Source organism: Cydia splendana, chromosome 22, assembly GCF_910591565.1.
Source record: "Cydia splendana chromosome 22, ilCydSple1.2, whole genome shotgun sequence".
Classification (NCBI taxonomy): domain Eukaryota; kingdom Metazoa; phylum Arthropoda; class Insecta; order Lepidoptera; family Tortricidae; genus Cydia; species Cydia splendana.
In genome coordinates, this window is record NC_085981.1 from 13,306,297 (window position 1) to 13,324,120 (window position 17,824).

The following is a 17,824-nucleotide window of genomic DNA, read 5'->3' on the forward strand; positions in this document are numbered from 1 at the left end:
ATATTCCAGCGTATATACTCAAAGGATGCATAGACCAGCTAAAAGTTCCTATTCATTTTATGTATAATTTAGCACTCTCGACTGGAACATATCCGAAGCTGTGGAAGACAACAAGGGTTACGCCTATCCCGAAGACTAGTGACACTGACAGTGTTGACAGTTACAGACCTATAGCTGTACTGTCAACATTGGCGAAGTTATTTGAGTCTATCGTCCATAAAATATTAGCAGTTCAGTTAAAACCCTTTTTGTCCAACTCCCAGCATGGTTTCAGAGCAAATCGCTCTGTTAACACCAACCTCCTAATATTGACAGACACTATCTCTGAGTATCTCGACAGGGGTAATCAGGTCGATGTCGTGTATTTCGATTTTAAAAAGGCTTTCGATCGCGTAGACAACGACGTGTTGATGAGCAAGCTGAATGCTCTAGGCTTCTCGCCAAAATTATTAGCTTTTTTTTGCCAGTTATCTACGCGATCGAAGGCAGTACGTTCGACATGGGTGTTTTATTTCAGCTCCGTACCATACCAGATCTGGCGTAAGTCAGGGCTCGATATTGGGTCCTTTCTTATTTGGGATAATGATTAACGACTTGGAATCGGTCGTCAAGTATGCAAAATGTTTACTATATGCCGACGACTTGAAACTTATATATGATGTTAAGAGTAGCGGAGACTGTGCCTCTTTGCAAGACGATATTACTTCGGTGGTCAACTGGAGTATTGCAAACAAGCTTCTTTTTAACACAGCGAAGTGTTATGTATGTACTTTCAGTCGTTCCTCCACTCCTCTACATGCTCAGTACACACTGGGGACCGAGACTATTGATAGAGTTTTCTCTGTCAAAGATCTTGGAGTGGTTTTTGATGAGCGCCTCACTTTTCATGAGCATATGCAGACCCTCGCCAAAGGATGTTTTCGTAAACTAGGCTTCGTGATCCGCAATGTCAAGGATTTCCGTGACACTGGGGCCATTGCGATGGTTTTCAACGCCTTAGTGAGGAGCAAGCTTGAGGCCTCATCTATTATTTGGAACCCGTACGAGTCTTCTTACGCCCTACTTCTAGAGAAAATCCAAAAGGCCTTTCTGAGATTTATGTACAAAAAAAGATATGGGTACTACCCTTTTTTGTACCCAACAAAATTCATACTAGGCTGCCTTGGATATAATTCTCTAGAGGTAAGGCGTAACAACATCTTACTGACTACTGTTTGTCGCATACTGCGCGGTGACTCGGACTGCCCGGAACTGATAGCTCGAGTCGTGAGGTTGTACGTCCCGGATATTCCTCGAGTCTGTTTGAGGCCGCGAACGCGTCCACTGTTGGCCGTGCCGGCGGCGCGCACAGTATCGCACAGAAACTCGCCACTCCTCCGCGCGTTATCGCTGCTCAACGCACTCCTGACATCAGCACCAGAGTGTGACTTGTTTGCGTGGAGATGGGCGAATGTGTGCCGGGAGTGTCTGAGGTTTTGTGAGATGATGGATGAAAGGCTTTCCAGCACTTGCATTTGACTTTTAATGTTTACCTGTATTTTACTTTATATATATTTATTGTGTTTGTAATACGTAATTAGTTTAATTATGCGGTGTATTGGCATATGCTGTAATGCCGTGTAAATGTATTTAAATAAATAATAATAATAAATAATAATAATTCTTATTCTGCTATTTCACTGTTTGCATTGATCTTACTTGTTCGAAACATGTTAAAAACAATACAGCAGGTAATCGATTCTCATAAAACTTTCCGGCCGCTAAAACACATTCTTTATTTTTTCTTTTGATAAGAGTTTGCTTATAATTAATATTTCCGTTCCAATTTGCAACAGCAAGTCAAACATTTTTAAGCATAGGTATAGGAGAATATTCTGTACCCAAAGTCCCTACTAGTTGGAATCCGTCTATATTCTAACACTTGGCAGTGAATTCTTCCCTGTCAGGAGTCCATTCAGAAGGGCCATCATTATACAATTGTAGTGCTATTTTAAGCATCAATCTCGGTTTGACACGGACAGTTCGTGAAATTGAAATTTATGGACCATTTATGTGCTGGGATGTCCGCGTTGTAAGCAAAGGTCGAAAACATTTGCAAGCGGATAGAGGAATTCATAGTCTAAGGATTAGGTACCCTTAAGTCAGGGAGTAAATATGTAGCAAATCTGATCAGTACATAAATATTATGAGACTCCGGACATTCTTACATGAATCACCTAACCTAGCCCCACAGTAAGCTGAATAAGTTGGGGAAGGTGGGTACTAGGCGATTAGTTTCAGATTTCGCTATCCTGCTAATTTTCTTTCGTCTATATATAACCTTGTGCGTCTCCTGCAGCTTCAACTTCCTTGAGTTGTACTCTTATACGTTGTAATCTTTCTAAGTTCCGCATTAAGCCACGGCTCGGTAAGTTCAGCATTTTCTGGCATATGATTATCCAAGAAAAATCTGGAAAACAAGATCTATATTTCGTTTTCTTCTAACAATGTGAATCGTACATGAAAATCAAGTTTATAGTTCACAACAAACTCTTAATGCAATGCTAAATTTGACTTCTTAGACCCTTGTCAAAAAATCCTTTAAATGTTACATTTGGCGCCCAAGGTTCAATCCAGTTACCAAGGTTAGTAATTTTCCAATTGATACAGCTATAAACGGCAATTGCTTGTTGTCGACGGATATTCGCACTTAGTTCCGCGTGTTTTAGCTAAAATCCTTTCATGGTCCCTTTCCGTTTAGGTTATCTTCTGAGAATCTTCTCTACGATATCATGACCATCATCATAATTTAAGAGCATGGCTCTTGTCGGTGGAGTATGCGCCAGTTTTCGCGGTCCTCGGTCAGGTTCTTTAGGTGCCTGTAAGACACGACATTTGCTTTTGCTTTTAGTTGTTGTGTATAGCTTGCTCCTGGTTTTCCTCTTCCTCTCCTATATAGCTTCGATCTTGCCTTCTAATATAGTTTTGAAAAAAGTGTCGTGTCTTATCAAGTGACCTATCATTTTGCCTCGTCTATTCTCTATGGTCCTCAGTAGGTTTCTCTTCTCTCCAACAATTTACAGCACTTCCTCGTTCTTCGTTTCTCTATGACATGATAGTCGTGTTTGTCTACGTGTCAGCGTGTTTATGACAGACAAGAGTGACACTTATTTTGTCACGCGAATAAAGCCTGCTGCTGATTTTAAATTGACGTCATAAAGGAGAGGTTCTCAATTCAGCTATTCGCTCTTGGAAAGTCCCATTTAGTGAAGTGGAACTGCTGATGAAGTCACGATGTTCATGATGTTATATTGTTTTGCGTAGTCGTTTTTTAGGGTTCCGTACCCAAAGGGTAAAAACGGGACCCTATTACTCTCCGCTGTCCGTCTGTCCGTCCGTCCGTCTGTCTGTCACCAGGCTGTAACTTATAAACCGTGATAGCTAGGCAGTGGAAATTTTCACAGATGATGTATTTCTGTTGCCGCTATAACAACAAATACTAAAAACAAAATAAATATTTAAGTGGGGCTCCCATGCGACAATCGTGATTTGTTTGCCGTTTTTTGCGTAATGGTACGGAGCCCTTCGTGCTCGAGTCCGACTCGCACTTGGCTGGTTTTTCAAACTTCTATGAAATTGTGACGTATAAATAACACTTGCACTGCGTGGGCTATCAAAATCGCTTCAGACTTTTCTTGGTCTAACTCTATTAGTATTGCTCTCTATTCTCTGTGTTGAAATTCTCTCTAAGCCCTCTTTTCGGAGAAGTCTGATCTCTGCTCTTTGAAACCCTTCAGTATCTTCCGAATACTTAGCAGAATTTTACTCTCTAAATTCATTTTGATTTCTCTTTCAACAATTCTACGGGTTAGTCACACGTATTTTCTTTGTTTCCTCAAGGCAAATTTAGAGTAAACTCTTAAGTGCAAGATAAGACAAAAAAATCTTCCTCGTTGAATAACTTAAAGCATAGGTAATATGATGCAATTTGTGGGGGCATTGCTTCAGTTTATGACAGGGAGGTAAAAGACCTTACTTTGCATGTGAGTGATCTATTTATAGAAGCTGAAATATAATATAAATCACTATTTTGAGATGTACTGTACGATACGAGACACCTAAAAATAAATCCCGTCACGCGAGGGTGAAACACCCTCAATAGAGGACGTAGGTACTGTAGGTAGGGCTCAAACACATTTTATAGAATCCCGATAAGGGCATTTATTTGTGTACCTAGAGTTAGACCAAGAAAAGACTGCAACATTTTTTTGATAGCAGAAGTAGTGCAAGTGTTATAATAAACGTTAAACTTCTATGAAATTATGACGTATAAATAATACTTGCACTAGTTGCACTGCATGTGCTATCAAAGTCGTTGCAGACTTATCTTGGTCTAACTCTATCACAAATAACTATTTTTTTCTTTAGTTATGGATGTTTCCTATGTATGTATGTAAGTACCTACAACACAAGCCAAGGCCTGTGATTCGGTCAAATTGTGTTTTTTGAAAAACTAATTATAGCCAGCCTCTTATGATATGATACCTTTGGGTATGGTGCTTTACGCACGCCAGCGTCCCCTTCCCTCCCCCTGCCGCAACCCCCCCTTTTTGCATGAAATATGTCCCGGTTCACAGTTTTTTTTCATTTTTTGGGGAAGTATACAATATAGGAAAAAAGTGTTAATGAAAGAAATAATCTCTAATCAAATTCTTAACAAAAAAGGTTATATTATTTTTTTTGATATGACGCACCATATTTATGTTATGGCTAGATGAACTTCGACAAAATTTAACCGTTGAAAAACTTGTTGAAGTTCAATATAACATAGTACGTAATAATACTGAAAGAAATCCTACACGGAGAATCACCTTGCAATCTTATTCTCCGTATAAGATTTCTTTCAGTACTATCACGTACTATGTTATATTGAACTTCAACAAGTTAATACATGAATATGGTGAGTCTTATCAAAAAAGTTGCATATAACCTTTTTTGTTTAGAATTTATTAAGGATTATTTCTTTCCTTGACACTTTATTCCTAATTCTAATACTTTTCTCAAAAATTAATAAAAACCGTCAACCGGGACATATTTCATGCAAAAAGGGGGGGGGGGGGGGGGTTGCGGCAGGGGAAGGGAAGGGGACGCTAGCGTGGGTAAAATACCATACCCAAAGGTATCATACTACATTCATAAAAGGCTGGCTATAATTTGTTTGTCTTCCCCATACATTAGAACACAACTTAACCGAATCACTGTGAGACTAGGTCGATTTGTGTAAAAATTGTCCTATTCGCTCTAAAAATTGTGCATAACAGTGGCGCCGCCCTAGTGGATATGGAACATATTGCTTATTTGACAGTTGGCAGCTGCCAAATAGTATGAAGATGCGTCCCACGTAAGTTCATATTTCCTCCACGTCGTGCGTTGGCGTCACTTGTCCCCCACTTCGCACACAGCCAATATATATTGCCTGAAATTGGCACAACCAAATAAAATTGGCGATCAAAACAATCGGCAACGTGACAAACCCCACGTCCTGATGCGTCATTGTGCCAATTGGCCGTTGGTTAAATTGCAATTGACGCGTTGCCTGGGGTGACGCCTACGGCTCTGATTATCTAATGATCTAGAGCTATGTTCCCGTCAGTAGCGAAATGGGATCCGGATCTTTCGATGGACAGTGACGACTTTGTCATGGCGGCTTTACACACTCGTTGAGAGTCTCAAAACAGACCGCAATCGAGAAAGGGGGAGACGAGATGGGTAATAGTGACACCAGAAGGGAGCAGTATGTACACGCTCGCTCTGGGTCTGTCTCGGGGTCTCTCGACAAGTGTTTGTAGCCATCATTAAGGTTATCTACGAGGTGATAGAGCTGTCCCGTAAAAAAGATCGACCGTCATACCTACATATCTGCACAGGATGCATTAATGTGTTTTGGTACCCACCAAATAAATTACTCTCAGACCCGACGGGCTAATGCAGAAAGATTCTTGCGATCACGAAACGGCGGAGAACGCAACCAGAGAAATTCGCATCATTAACCGAGGAAGACCAAAACGGAGATGGCGAGACGACCTTGAAAGAGTGGCGGGAGTGTGTATTGGATAGGACCAAATGGCGGGAAAGAGGGGAGGCCTTTGCCCACAGCAGTGGGACCTGTGGGACACTCTTATAGGCTAATAAAAAAAACAATGGTCTCTACTGTTTAAAATCGGGGAAAATCGTTTAATGACTCTTCTTTAGGCTGACATGATAATAATGACAAAAAAAATTGCAAGTTGGAAGTAACTTGTTGCGAAAAGCAATATGCAGGATTATATAATAGTCCCAAAATGCGTGACTAAACTGAATAACTATATATTGTGACAAAAACATGTGATGGTTTGATTAATCGTCAACATCTCGTACTACTGGCGTCTTATCAAGAATGTCAGCCCCATGTCTTTCACTGTTAATGTTGTATCTGTTGACATCAAACAATGGTTTCCAAATAGGTAACTGACAATGTTTTGTTTTTTTGCTACTCTACGAAATCAATTTAAAGCCAATAACTATAGTTTCAGTAATGCATGGGTCATTCTACTTTTTCATGACCTTTATTGCTTGTTACTCGTGTTTTGTAATTGCATGTATTGTAATTTGATATTCACTTGTTGTTGCACATTTGCTGAATGACATCAATCTTTAGAAAAACAGTCTACATTTATTTATAGAATAGTACAGCAAACAGAATATGACACGGGCGCGTTGTGTAATTTTTTTGTTTACTGTGATATTGCTGAGCAGGTTTGTCTGTTACTAGCTGCAATTAGGGTTGTCATATGAAACTTGGCGTGTCCTGACAAACGTCTGGACACCTCCCTAAATATCCAGACAATTTCCGGATGGCAATTTCTCCAAGCTTGCCACTATAATGTAGCTATAGCATAACCTTAAATTTCCTCTGCCTAACTCCAAACTTTTAGCTAGCTTTTATTTAGTGGTTACTTGTGTCTTGTTAACTAAAAATTAAAGAACTAAAAATTCTGACACGTCAGGGGAAATTCTGACATGTGGCAACCCTAGGTGTAATTAGTCTTGTTCATGTAATTAGTCCTGTTTGTAATTGACAAAATATAGCTATTACGAGTACATTGCGGCATTGAGGAATTGTTTGGATTTATCCCTATCGCTTTTTCCGACATCGCTTTTCGCGACAAACTGGATTGTAGGTACTTTCGCTGTCGCCCGTGGTATTTCCGGACTAAAGGATGACTCACGTTAGACCGAGCCGTGTCCGGGCCGGAGCTTCCGGCGCTTACTTTTCTATGACATGACTGGCGATCACGTGATGCTTTCCATAGAAAACGATGCGCCGGAAGGTCCGGCCCGCATACGGCCCGGTCTTACGTGAGTCATCCTTAATACAACCTTCAAACCTTCAATAAAAAAGTGGAACACAATAGTTATTTGACAGTTTAATGTAAAATTTCAGCTCACAAAGTTCTTCTGTACACAGTTTGTCAATAAAATGATTCTATTCTCTTCTATTCTACATTTTTGGCACATAGTCACCAATATAATTCAATATCAATATCAATATTGATATTGATATATCAATAACAATAACATTTGATATTTACCAGTCGCTTTCGGTGAAGGAAAACGTCGTGAGGAAACCGGACTAATCCCAACAAGGCCTAGTGTACCCTCTGGGTTGGAAGGTCAGATGACAGTCGCTTTCGTAAAAACTAGTGCCTATGCCAATTCTTGGGATTAGTTGTTAAGCGGACCCCAGGCTCCCATGAGCTGTGGCAAAATGCCGTGACAACGCAAGGAAGAAGAGTCACCATGCAACATAGACTAGGAATCCTCTAGACGCAGTTTAGAGCAATTATTTCATGAAATCGATGCTGCCAAAAATACGGGGGTGCGGGGGACGAGGTGAGCGAGGTCCCGTGCCGTGATTGGTCCGTTCAAAGACACGGACGTCACACAAAGACACTTTCGACTCGAAAATGGAATAAAACTACCGTATTTGTGGCAGAGGGGGTAGAGCTACTATGCTCAGTCTGGCACCATGCAATAACGAGCAGATATCACAACACGGTCACCGAGCGTGATCAGGCCACGTTATAAAGCAGATACACATGAGTGTCCGACGTTGCCGCTCTTACACCATTGTTCGGTAACACGTGTATTCGAACAGGTTGCAAAACTTAAGAGGCAGCGATTTTTATTAACCCATCATCTTCATAACGAGTTAAAGATGTCCGCTTATATGGCCTTTGGTAACAAAAACAATTTAAACCTTTTTAATTTTATGATGTTTATAAATCAAACTAAGGAATTTATAATAGTAATGCTTCCCACTTGCTGCCTCTCTATACTCCCTTGGAATGACTGGGAGAAATCCAGCGGGCGCAGCATGGTTCCATTTTTATCGCTTGTCACTATGCCCGCGACTTTCGCACTTACATACTTGTTAGAACGTGACAGGCATGGTGACAAGCGATAAAAATGCGACCGTGGGTCATGCATTTATATGAAATTTTTCTTTGTTTAAATATTAACTTATGCGAAGAACGTAGGTAACATAAAAAATATAAATTCTTATGAATTGTCGATCCTATGCCTAATCTAAACAGCTTCAAAATCAGTTATATTTTTCCTGAAAATTTATATTTATCCTGAAACTTTAATACCTAACTAACAAATGTGCAAAAAGCAAAATTACAAACTACAACTCGGTTTGACCCAAATACACAAATTGGCAAAGGTACCAAAACGCACAACAAATTATACTCTATTTTAAAAACTCATAAATTCATTTACAAAGTAAATAAAATCATTTGAGATGTATGTTACCGGCCAAACCCGATTTTGGACCAAATCAGTTTGACCTATAATATGCCGAACCAGTTCTGGCCGGTATTATTATAAAACATTAGTTATGCATAATGCTGTTTTATACTCGTATATATGCGTTAGAACAAAAAATCTATGCGATCATCGATTTTATTGGTTCGGTGCAAGATTTAAAATGTCACATACATTTCTACGTTGTCACTGCCCGGTTCGAACTTTAAGATACGTCAATTAATAGATCTAGAAACGATATGGATTAGATATGTCTGTGTCAAATGTGACGTTTCTTCAAACAAAAACGTCACTTTTGACACTGACCCATCATGTAATCCATATCGTTTCTAGATCGATTAATTGACGTATTCTAAAGTTCGAATCGGGCCGTTAGTCTAAAGGGGCCCACTGATTAACAGTCCGCCGGACGGTACCGGCCTGTCAGTTAGAACAAAATTTTGACAGTTCCGAACAACTGACAGGCCGATACCGTCCGGCGGACTGTTAATCAGTGGGCCCCTTAAGTAGTAACATATTTTAAACGAGTTATTGGCAAGTGTCGTGTCAATGGCAACCGCTTATTCAACCGTAGCCAGTTCTGAAATGCTTTTGTTTCAATCTGTTCTATTTGCGGCCGTCCTCTGGCAGTCCTTGAGTATTTCTGAAGCTCGGTCAATGACCATGAATTTGTATTAAAATACATACAAAAGAATAAGAAACCATTTGTTGCCACACAACAATTACATGCGAGTTATAAAGTATATAAATATAACATTAACTGGCCATTTTTTATATTTGGGGACAATCTTACACAGATCGACCTAGCCCCAAACTAAGCAAAGCTTGCACTGTGGGTACCCGCTGACGATTAACATACTTATATAGATAAATACATACTTATACCTATACATATATAACATCCATAACTTAGGAACAAATAAATGCCCTTACCAGGGTTCGAACCCAGGAGCTCCTGCTTCGTAGGCTATATACGCACTAAGTTAGGAGGCCGTTGAATTGTCAGTTAAGTTGCTGTTATTACATGTCTTCTGTGACTTGTACCATATGCTTAAGAATGTGTCCATCCATTGAGTCTCGCTGACAATTCGCCATACTGAGCAATAGACGTGGCTTTACACCGTCGACACTGGTCTATTTGTAAACCTTTTTGAAATAACTTAAAAGGTCCATCGATGGGTAGTTAAGCGGTTAACAAATAGTACATTACGGTACAAGTGCGAAAATAAGGAAATTCGCAACGAGTGGCGATAAATTCAAAACACGACCGACGGGAGTGCTTTAAATCGACACGAGTTGCGAATTACCTTATCGCACGTGTATTGTACTACGTTTTACAGTAAGTACATAATTATGGCCCTTAAAATTTTTGACATAGGCACGTATTGTCCTTAATCCCGCCCTAGGGTGGTAAAGTAGCACCATATGTACTGTAAAATAGTTTGATTACCAATCAGAAATTAAACTATGGAAACGTATTATATCGCTTATAACCAATTTAAAATACATCCCATGCATTCCCGACATTTCGAACCCTTTACAATGTTCGTGGTCAACGGGTGACTGAGGAAAAAAATATATTTACTGCTGTCAAAATTACAATGTGCAAATTATTGACGGCGCCACTTCCTACTAGGGCTCCCGATATCCGTGCTACACGCCAACCCGTGCATCCGTGTTCTTAGCCCCGGCGGTGCTAAGCGTCCGAATTACACGAACCCGTCAAGATCCGTGCCCGTGTAGTGCATTCGGCTCCGGATCTACGCTCGGCTCCGGAGCCTCGGACTTCGGCTCCGTTCGGGTATTGAATACAAGGCGCCGGCGGACCGACTCCCCCGGCCGGTTCGAGTTTAAACAAATATTTAAGAGGTATCATTATTAAATATTAAATTGCTCGTTTAAAGGTATAAGATTCTTCGCTCTTATAAAGAACGCGATCTATCGTCATCGTCACTTTACGTCAAGAACGGGCCGGACCCGTGTGTAATTAATATCCGTTGATCCGAACACACGGGTAACACGGGTACACGGATCTTAATTACACGGATCCTAATTACCCGTTCCGAACGGGCCTCAAATCCGGTTTCGTGTAGCACGAGAACGGGGCCCCGGCAACGGATACCCGAAACCCGGACGCGACCGCGAGCCCTACTTCCTACGTAACTGCCACATTTTTGACGTAAAATGCTTAAACAATTTAAACATGGCACAAATTTAGTATAGATTTTTTTTAGTTCCATTTAATTTTTTAACACACAAAAATAATGAAACAAACAGTATAATTTTAAGGCTGGTTATACATGACCCTATTTCCTATAGCAAAACAATTTTTGACACACTATATTTTGTTACTTTTATGCAAACATTTCTTTCAATGTAAAGCCTGCATCAGATGTTCAAATTGAAGCCCTAATACACCTCCTTGCGGCACTCCCCTAATATTGTGCTAACCGATATTTTCTTCTTTTCAGACCCCCCAGACATGCACGCCTAGACCAACCAAAAATGACCAGCCCATTCAGGCGGAAATACACGACCAGCATATTCCTAAACACATAAACACTAGACTTCGCCAAAAACTCCAGTGAGATAGTGTAATAGTTCCTTTTGAGTGATATTAGTGTTAGTGAAGTGCCATTAGTGAATAATTAATAAAGTAAATATGAGTTTGTGGTGGTTGGTGGTCGTGCTGGCCGCGGCGAGTGCGGACAGGACTACTCTACCCCCCACTTGTGATAGGTGAGTTGTCTTCCTTTCTTTGATATTTGTTGTCTTAAAATTCTCCCAGGCTTTTCTTGAAACATTGGTCACATGGTTAAACGATGTATGTATGCAGACTATGCGGGTGTGTTTAAGCTACTCATTAGACTTACCTATGTTAATGAGATACCAATTGCTTCATCTTATACAGACTGCGGACTCGTAACATACGTTACATTTTGTACAGATTTGAAAAAGAGAGGAGGTTATATGTGAATAAATCTATAGTTGGGTTCATCTTCTCGAGTCGATAATATGCTTTCAGACTTTCAGACTGTGCCTGGGACCAAAAGTTAGCGACATTTATCGCCCTGTCCGTCGCATCACGGAGGTCCTGCTCAGAGCAGGCATGCACGCTGGGCAAGATTGCATAATATTTTATTTATTATTTGGGGAGTCGTCCCACATGGACATTGGGCGTCTGAGCCGCTTAGAGTGCGCCACTTCAGCATGTTCTCCTTGCTGCGTTATAAGTAGTTGGGTTATGTATGTAAACGGCTTGCCAGAGTGTTTTGGCCTATCTCACCTACCATTCATGCCCCTGCTGAGTCAGATCTATTTATACCGAACCGCGTGAGTCCGGGCGGTGTGGCGATCTGGCACCCATTGACCACTTGCAGCCATTTCTGGGAATCAAACAATTAATTAAGCGCATTGCGATCACAGTGAATCGACTTTTAATACCACCTGGAGATGCTATATGATAAAAAAAATCCGGACAAAAGTCTGGACATCATCCTAATCCTGACGTTTCCTGTTTTTTTTAATACCACATCGGTGGCAAACAAGCATACGGCCCGCCTGATGGTAAGCAGTCACCGTAGCCTATGGACCCCTGTATGGATTATATCAGTCCCAAACTGTCAATTCAAAATTAACTTAACACAAGCTTATTACTAAGATAATAAGAGTGTGTGCAGATAAATTTAGACACCTCACCTATAGGTATACGCCAGCTATAATTCTGCTGTTGACTTTACCTACTTGTTAGAAGCCGGAAACATCCCGACCTTGTCGACTCATGCGCAGATTGCAGTGAATGAGTTTTCAGTGGCGATTAAATACAATGCGTACGGATTCCATTCAGTACTAGTTCCACCTATGGGGCTATTAATAAATTACGTCATTTCAAATTAGGGGGGGGGGGGGTCTGGACATCGGATGACGGTAGCATGATGTAGGAGGAAACGGGGTCATTCGAAGCATGATTTTTGGATGATTTTAGGGGGGGGGGGTCCAAAATCGTCAAAAAACGATGACGTTATTTATGGACAGCCCCTATAGTAATTGTTTTAGTGGGTGACTAAGTACTGACCAACAAACTTGGTACCTACTTTTTAGGGTTCCGTACCCAAAGGGTAAAAACGGGACCCTATTACTAAGACTCCGCTCTCCGTCCGGTCCGTCTATCTGTCACAGGCTGTATCTCATGAACAGTGATATTTGAACTTTTCACAGATGATGTATTTCTGATGCCGGTGGCGAGTCCGACTCGCACTTGTCCGGTTTTTTTGTAAAAAAAAAGAAAACTAGCTACTGAAGTCTTATGAGTTTAGAATGAAATTGAAATATTTATATTTATAAACTAACAATATTTAAAACTTAAGTAGCTCAGTTTTGAAGCTTGACTAAAAAGGAGTAGATTCTTGTGTATTAAAGATTCGGTCGCCATTTTAAGGGGGGGGGGGGGGGGGGGGGGGCTAACGCAAAAATGTAGCTAGCTGTAGGAAAAATACCATGAAAAAACTCAAACAGGCAAGCACTTAAAATTTTCAAAACGCAGCTTTTGGACAATAACCTCCATAATTATCCTTAAGTGCTATCAATATATCACTCACGCAAAGGATCAGATCATCACATCGCTCATGTGAGATTCAAGTGTGTATCAAATGCGATTCATGTGTGATTCACGTGCCAAGCGCGTGCGTCGGTCACTGACATGCACAAAAAACAGCGCCAAAAAACGGTGTCGTCGGTCAAAAGACAGGCCTGTCTGTACGAACGAATAGGTACCTAATAGTGAAAAAACCTTGGACAGGCCTGGCGGAAATACATCGTATATTATTATTCATGACTGTTGTTTTTTAATTATTTTTGGAAGGAGGTTTTTTGCCTTGAACGCATTTCTCAATAGAATCAGAGATGTAATTCTTCAAAATTTTACTAACCAAGAAACCAATATGAAACGGCGGATATGGACCGAAATAGAGGGTCGACCGAAAAAGTTCGACCTTAACCTTCAATAAAAGAACGTAATACTTCCGTATTAAATGCTCGCAACGCACTTACAGCCCCTCAGGTGTTGCAGGGAGACGGTAATCGCTTACTATCAGGCGATTCGCCTGCTCGTTTGCCTCCTAAATCATAAAAAAATCCGAGTCGGACTCACCCACCGAATGTTCCGTACATTTTAGTATTTGTTGTTACAGCGGTTATACATTTCAACTGTCTTAGCTATCACGGTTCATGAGATACAGCCTGTTGACAGACAGACGGACAGACGAAAAGACGGACGGTGGAGTCTTAGTAATAGGATCCCGTTTTTACCCTTTGGGTACGGAATCCTAAAAACCAAAAGATACTTGAAGAAAATGTCATAGGTTAGGGACCATCATTCGACGCGCGAGGTATACATACGAGTACGAGTAGTAACGCGACACGGTAACCGACTCAAGCCATTTTCCTTTATCACGCCGTAAGCCGGCCAGTTCAAACCGGTGCACGTGTTTAATAGTTTACCCTCACCTGCACGCTAATCTACGCCCTAACTGCCAGCTAATAAGAACTTATACCGTGTGCAGCGTATAGTCGATAATGTATTATACGGACAATGTCAAGAGCGCGGAATTATGAGTAACATGACAATTCGCAGAGCTTTGAAGCTGACGTTTTGTATGCCTTATTTGCAACTACATAAGGTCTATCAAGAGTCAGTTAGGGTGTTGCTACCTAATACGGAGTTTGAAACAAAAGAATGCTTTTTTAGTAGAAATGCCGTGCGAGTTACGCCCTTTTGCGTTTGAGTAGAATGTGTGTGTAGGAAGTTTCCTGTTCAATAAAGTAGAGTAGCGGATTGTCAATCGATATGCACAGCTGGCAAAAACCTTTAATAGCCTATTGCAAAATAATGAAAATTCAAATTCGACAATTTACGATAAAAGATAAAAGAAGCATATAGTAGGTATGTATGTAGAAGTATGTATAATACGTACGTAAAGTAAAACTAAACAGTTTTGTCCTGGTCCTTCGAGGCGGATATTTCTTGGTTTGATTAGTAATATTAGAAATATGTATTAGAATTATGAAATGAATCGTTGCTTATTCACAATTCACGATACAGATTCGGAATTTGTATACCTTTTAATAGGTAGGTACTCAAAAAGGGAAACTAATCTATGGTTTAATCGTCGTTTTACGCATAGAGTAGTATATGTTATGCGCACGTACCTACACCGTATTTGACAACATGACAACACAGCTGTTTTTACGTAAACGAACAAAACACCTTGACTGACAAGAAAGTGATACTATAAGGGTTCCGTTTTTAGGGTTCCGTACCCAAAGGGTAAAACGGGACCCTATTGCTAAGACTTCGCTGTCCGTCCGTCCGTCCGTCTGTCCGTCCGTCCGTCCGTCTGTCACCAGGCTGTATCTCACGAACCGTGATAGCTAGACAGTTGAAATTTTCACAGATGATGTATTTCTGTTGCCGCTATAACAACAAATACTAAAATCAGAATAAAATAAAGATTTAAGTGGGGCTCCCGTACAACAAACGTGATTTTTGACCGAAGTTAAGCAACGTCGGGCGGGGTCAGTACTTGGATGGGTGACCGTTTTTTTTTCGTTTTTTGCATTATAGTACGGAACCCTTCGTGCGCGAGCCCGACTCCACTTGCCCGGTTTTTTTTAAATTACGGAACCCTAAAAATGGCAATTGAAACATCGACCATTGAAATGTTTATTAGAAGTTGTGAAGTAAGTTACGCTCCGCCGTGTTGTTGAAATGATCTGTGAGTTTAACAAAGCATATTTGTTTTCCAGTTTAATATACTGCCATGGCCCGCTGCTGGACACGGTGCAGATGGCCGGCCTCTACAACGACTCCAAGACCTTCGTGGACATGAAGATCAAGGTCTCCGCCAACATCACCATGGAACACTTCCAGGAGATGATGAACAAGTGAGCATCATATCTTTTCTTCTTCTTCATTGTCCGACCCTGCTCCCGTTACCTGGGGTCGGGTCTCTTCTGCGCCAGGCCGATCGGCCTCGAATTGTCGGTTTTGATAATTGGGCTTAAGGTCTCTCTCGATGTTAGACCACCAGGTCAATGGCGGGCGCCCGCTACCTCTCTTGCGTTCTGGTAAGTTAAGAGCGATTTTTACCACATGGTATTCAATGCGTCTCATTAGTGAGTATCATATTATGACCAACATCGTCAATTTTTCAGCCTTCTCTAACATGCGTCACCTCTTTGCTTTTTGATACGACTTATCAATTTTTCCGTTCTATTGCAGGGCAGAGAACTCTTTTTTGATTTGAAATTATGTACGTACTTACTTGTATAATAATCAGTAGTCGGGATATAGATTTTCAAAATTTCCTAGTGTTTGACACTCCAAATTCCAATAGTTGTAGGCACACCCTGCTTCCTCTTTTCTGCCTCACCATACGCATAATGTACTACTTATTTGGCACATTCAAATGAATAGCGAAATCTCAAAGCCAGAACACATCGGCTGAGTGTGCGTAAACGTGCACAAAGTCGTGCTCGTACACATCACGCAAGCGGTGTGCCGTCTCGTTTTTAAGGATCTATTAAGGGGCCCACTGATTAACAGTCCGCCGGACGGTATCGGCCTGTCAGTTAGAACAAAATTTTGACAGTTCCGAACAACTGACAGGCCGATACCGTCCGGCGGACTGTTAATCAGTGGGCCCCTTAAAACAAAAATTTGACAGTTCCGAACAACTGACAGGCAGATACCATCTGGCGGACTGTTAATCAGTGGGCCCCTTTATATACACATATACCGAAAAAGAGATGGCGGGAAACCTTGGACGCATTTTACCCCAAATGGTGGGAAAATGCCGATGATAGGGTCAAGTGGAGAAAACGAGGGGAGGCCTTTGCCCAGCAGTGGGACACCAAAGTAGGCTAATAAAAAAAATATATACCAACGCGCACGTGCAAGTGCACGTCTACGCACACGTAATCCGGCGTGCGAAGGACTTCATGCTGCATTAGAACGATATGGGTTTTAATGGCTTTTGCTACGGTTATTCTACGTCAGTTTAGCTCACTGAACTTCGGCTAGCCCTAGTTTTTTTAACCTTAGAAAGAACTTTGCACTATAGCTTGTGGTTCCAAATCGATAAAAATAAGTATGGACCATACTACATTAGCTAATTCCATTATTATGAACAATTAAAGAGCTTGATAAAAAATGCACGTTTACTTCTGTGGAATTCTTTCTAATGCTAAAATACACTAAGTATGTATAGTTGCAGTTTACCCTTTATGTTAAGTACAGACGCAATGAAATTCCAACTAACGGTGGTCTTCTTCCAGGACAGGTTCGCGGCCGACAAAAGCGGACATCATGGAGTTCGTTATCCAGAACTTTGATCCTGAGGGCTCGGAGTTCGAAAAGTGGATCCCGCCGGACTGGCATGATGACCCTGGTAAGGATGCTTTGGTGTTTGACCAGTTGAAAAAGTGACCAAGCCCACCGGTATTTGAAAAAGTGACTAAGTCCACCGGTGCCACCGGTGGCCGTGGCCGGAATCAAACCGGCGTCTTCAGAAGCGGTATCATAGTCGTATTTTTATCACCTGTCATGCCATGCGTCACTTTCGCACTTACATATTTGTTGGAACTTGACAATCATGGTGTCAAATGATAAAGAGCCGACGATCTTAGCCCTACAGCTTAATTATTATTCGTAGAAATATTGACACCTCAAAAGTGACTCCATCAAAGGCAGAGGACCGCCAAACATGGAAATTGCTACACCGACAAGAGTCATACTCTTAAATATATGATGATGATAAAAGTTACATTTCCACAATGGTTCAAAACCATTTGTCATTCACAAACTAGCTTTAGCAAGTTTTTTTTATGATATAGGAGGCAACCGAGCAGACGAACCGCTTGATGGTAAGCGAACCGTCTCCCACTGTGTGGGTGGTGCACAATCGCACATAGATATATA

At 41.1% G+C, this 17,824-nt stretch overlaps 2 protein-coding genes across 2 annotated transcripts in view; one reads left to right on the forward strand and one right to left on the reverse strand.

The window, feature by feature from the left end:
- Positions 1-12,438, reverse strand: part of LOC134801424 (putative nuclease HARBI1) — a 143,208-nt gene extending 130,770 nt beyond the window's left edge. The window contains exon 1 of the mRNA XM_063773976.1: positions 12,378-12,438. The gene's annotated coding sequence lies outside the window, so the exon portion shown is untranslated. The remainder of the gene's footprint in view (positions 1-12,377) is intronic.
- Positions 1-17,824, forward strand: part of LOC134801421 (trehalase) — a 76,140-nt gene that overhangs the window by 14,808 nt on the left and 43,508 nt on the right. The window contains exons 2-4 of the mRNA XM_063773972.1: positions 11,319-11,586; positions 15,652-15,789; positions 17,182-17,294. Coding sequence (XP_063630042.1) covers positions 11,510-11,586; positions 15,652-15,789; positions 17,182-17,294 — 328 coding nt within the window. The 5' untranslated portion in view covers positions 11,319-11,509. The remainder of the gene's footprint in view (positions 1-11,318; positions 11,587-15,651; positions 15,790-17,181; positions 17,295-17,824) is intronic.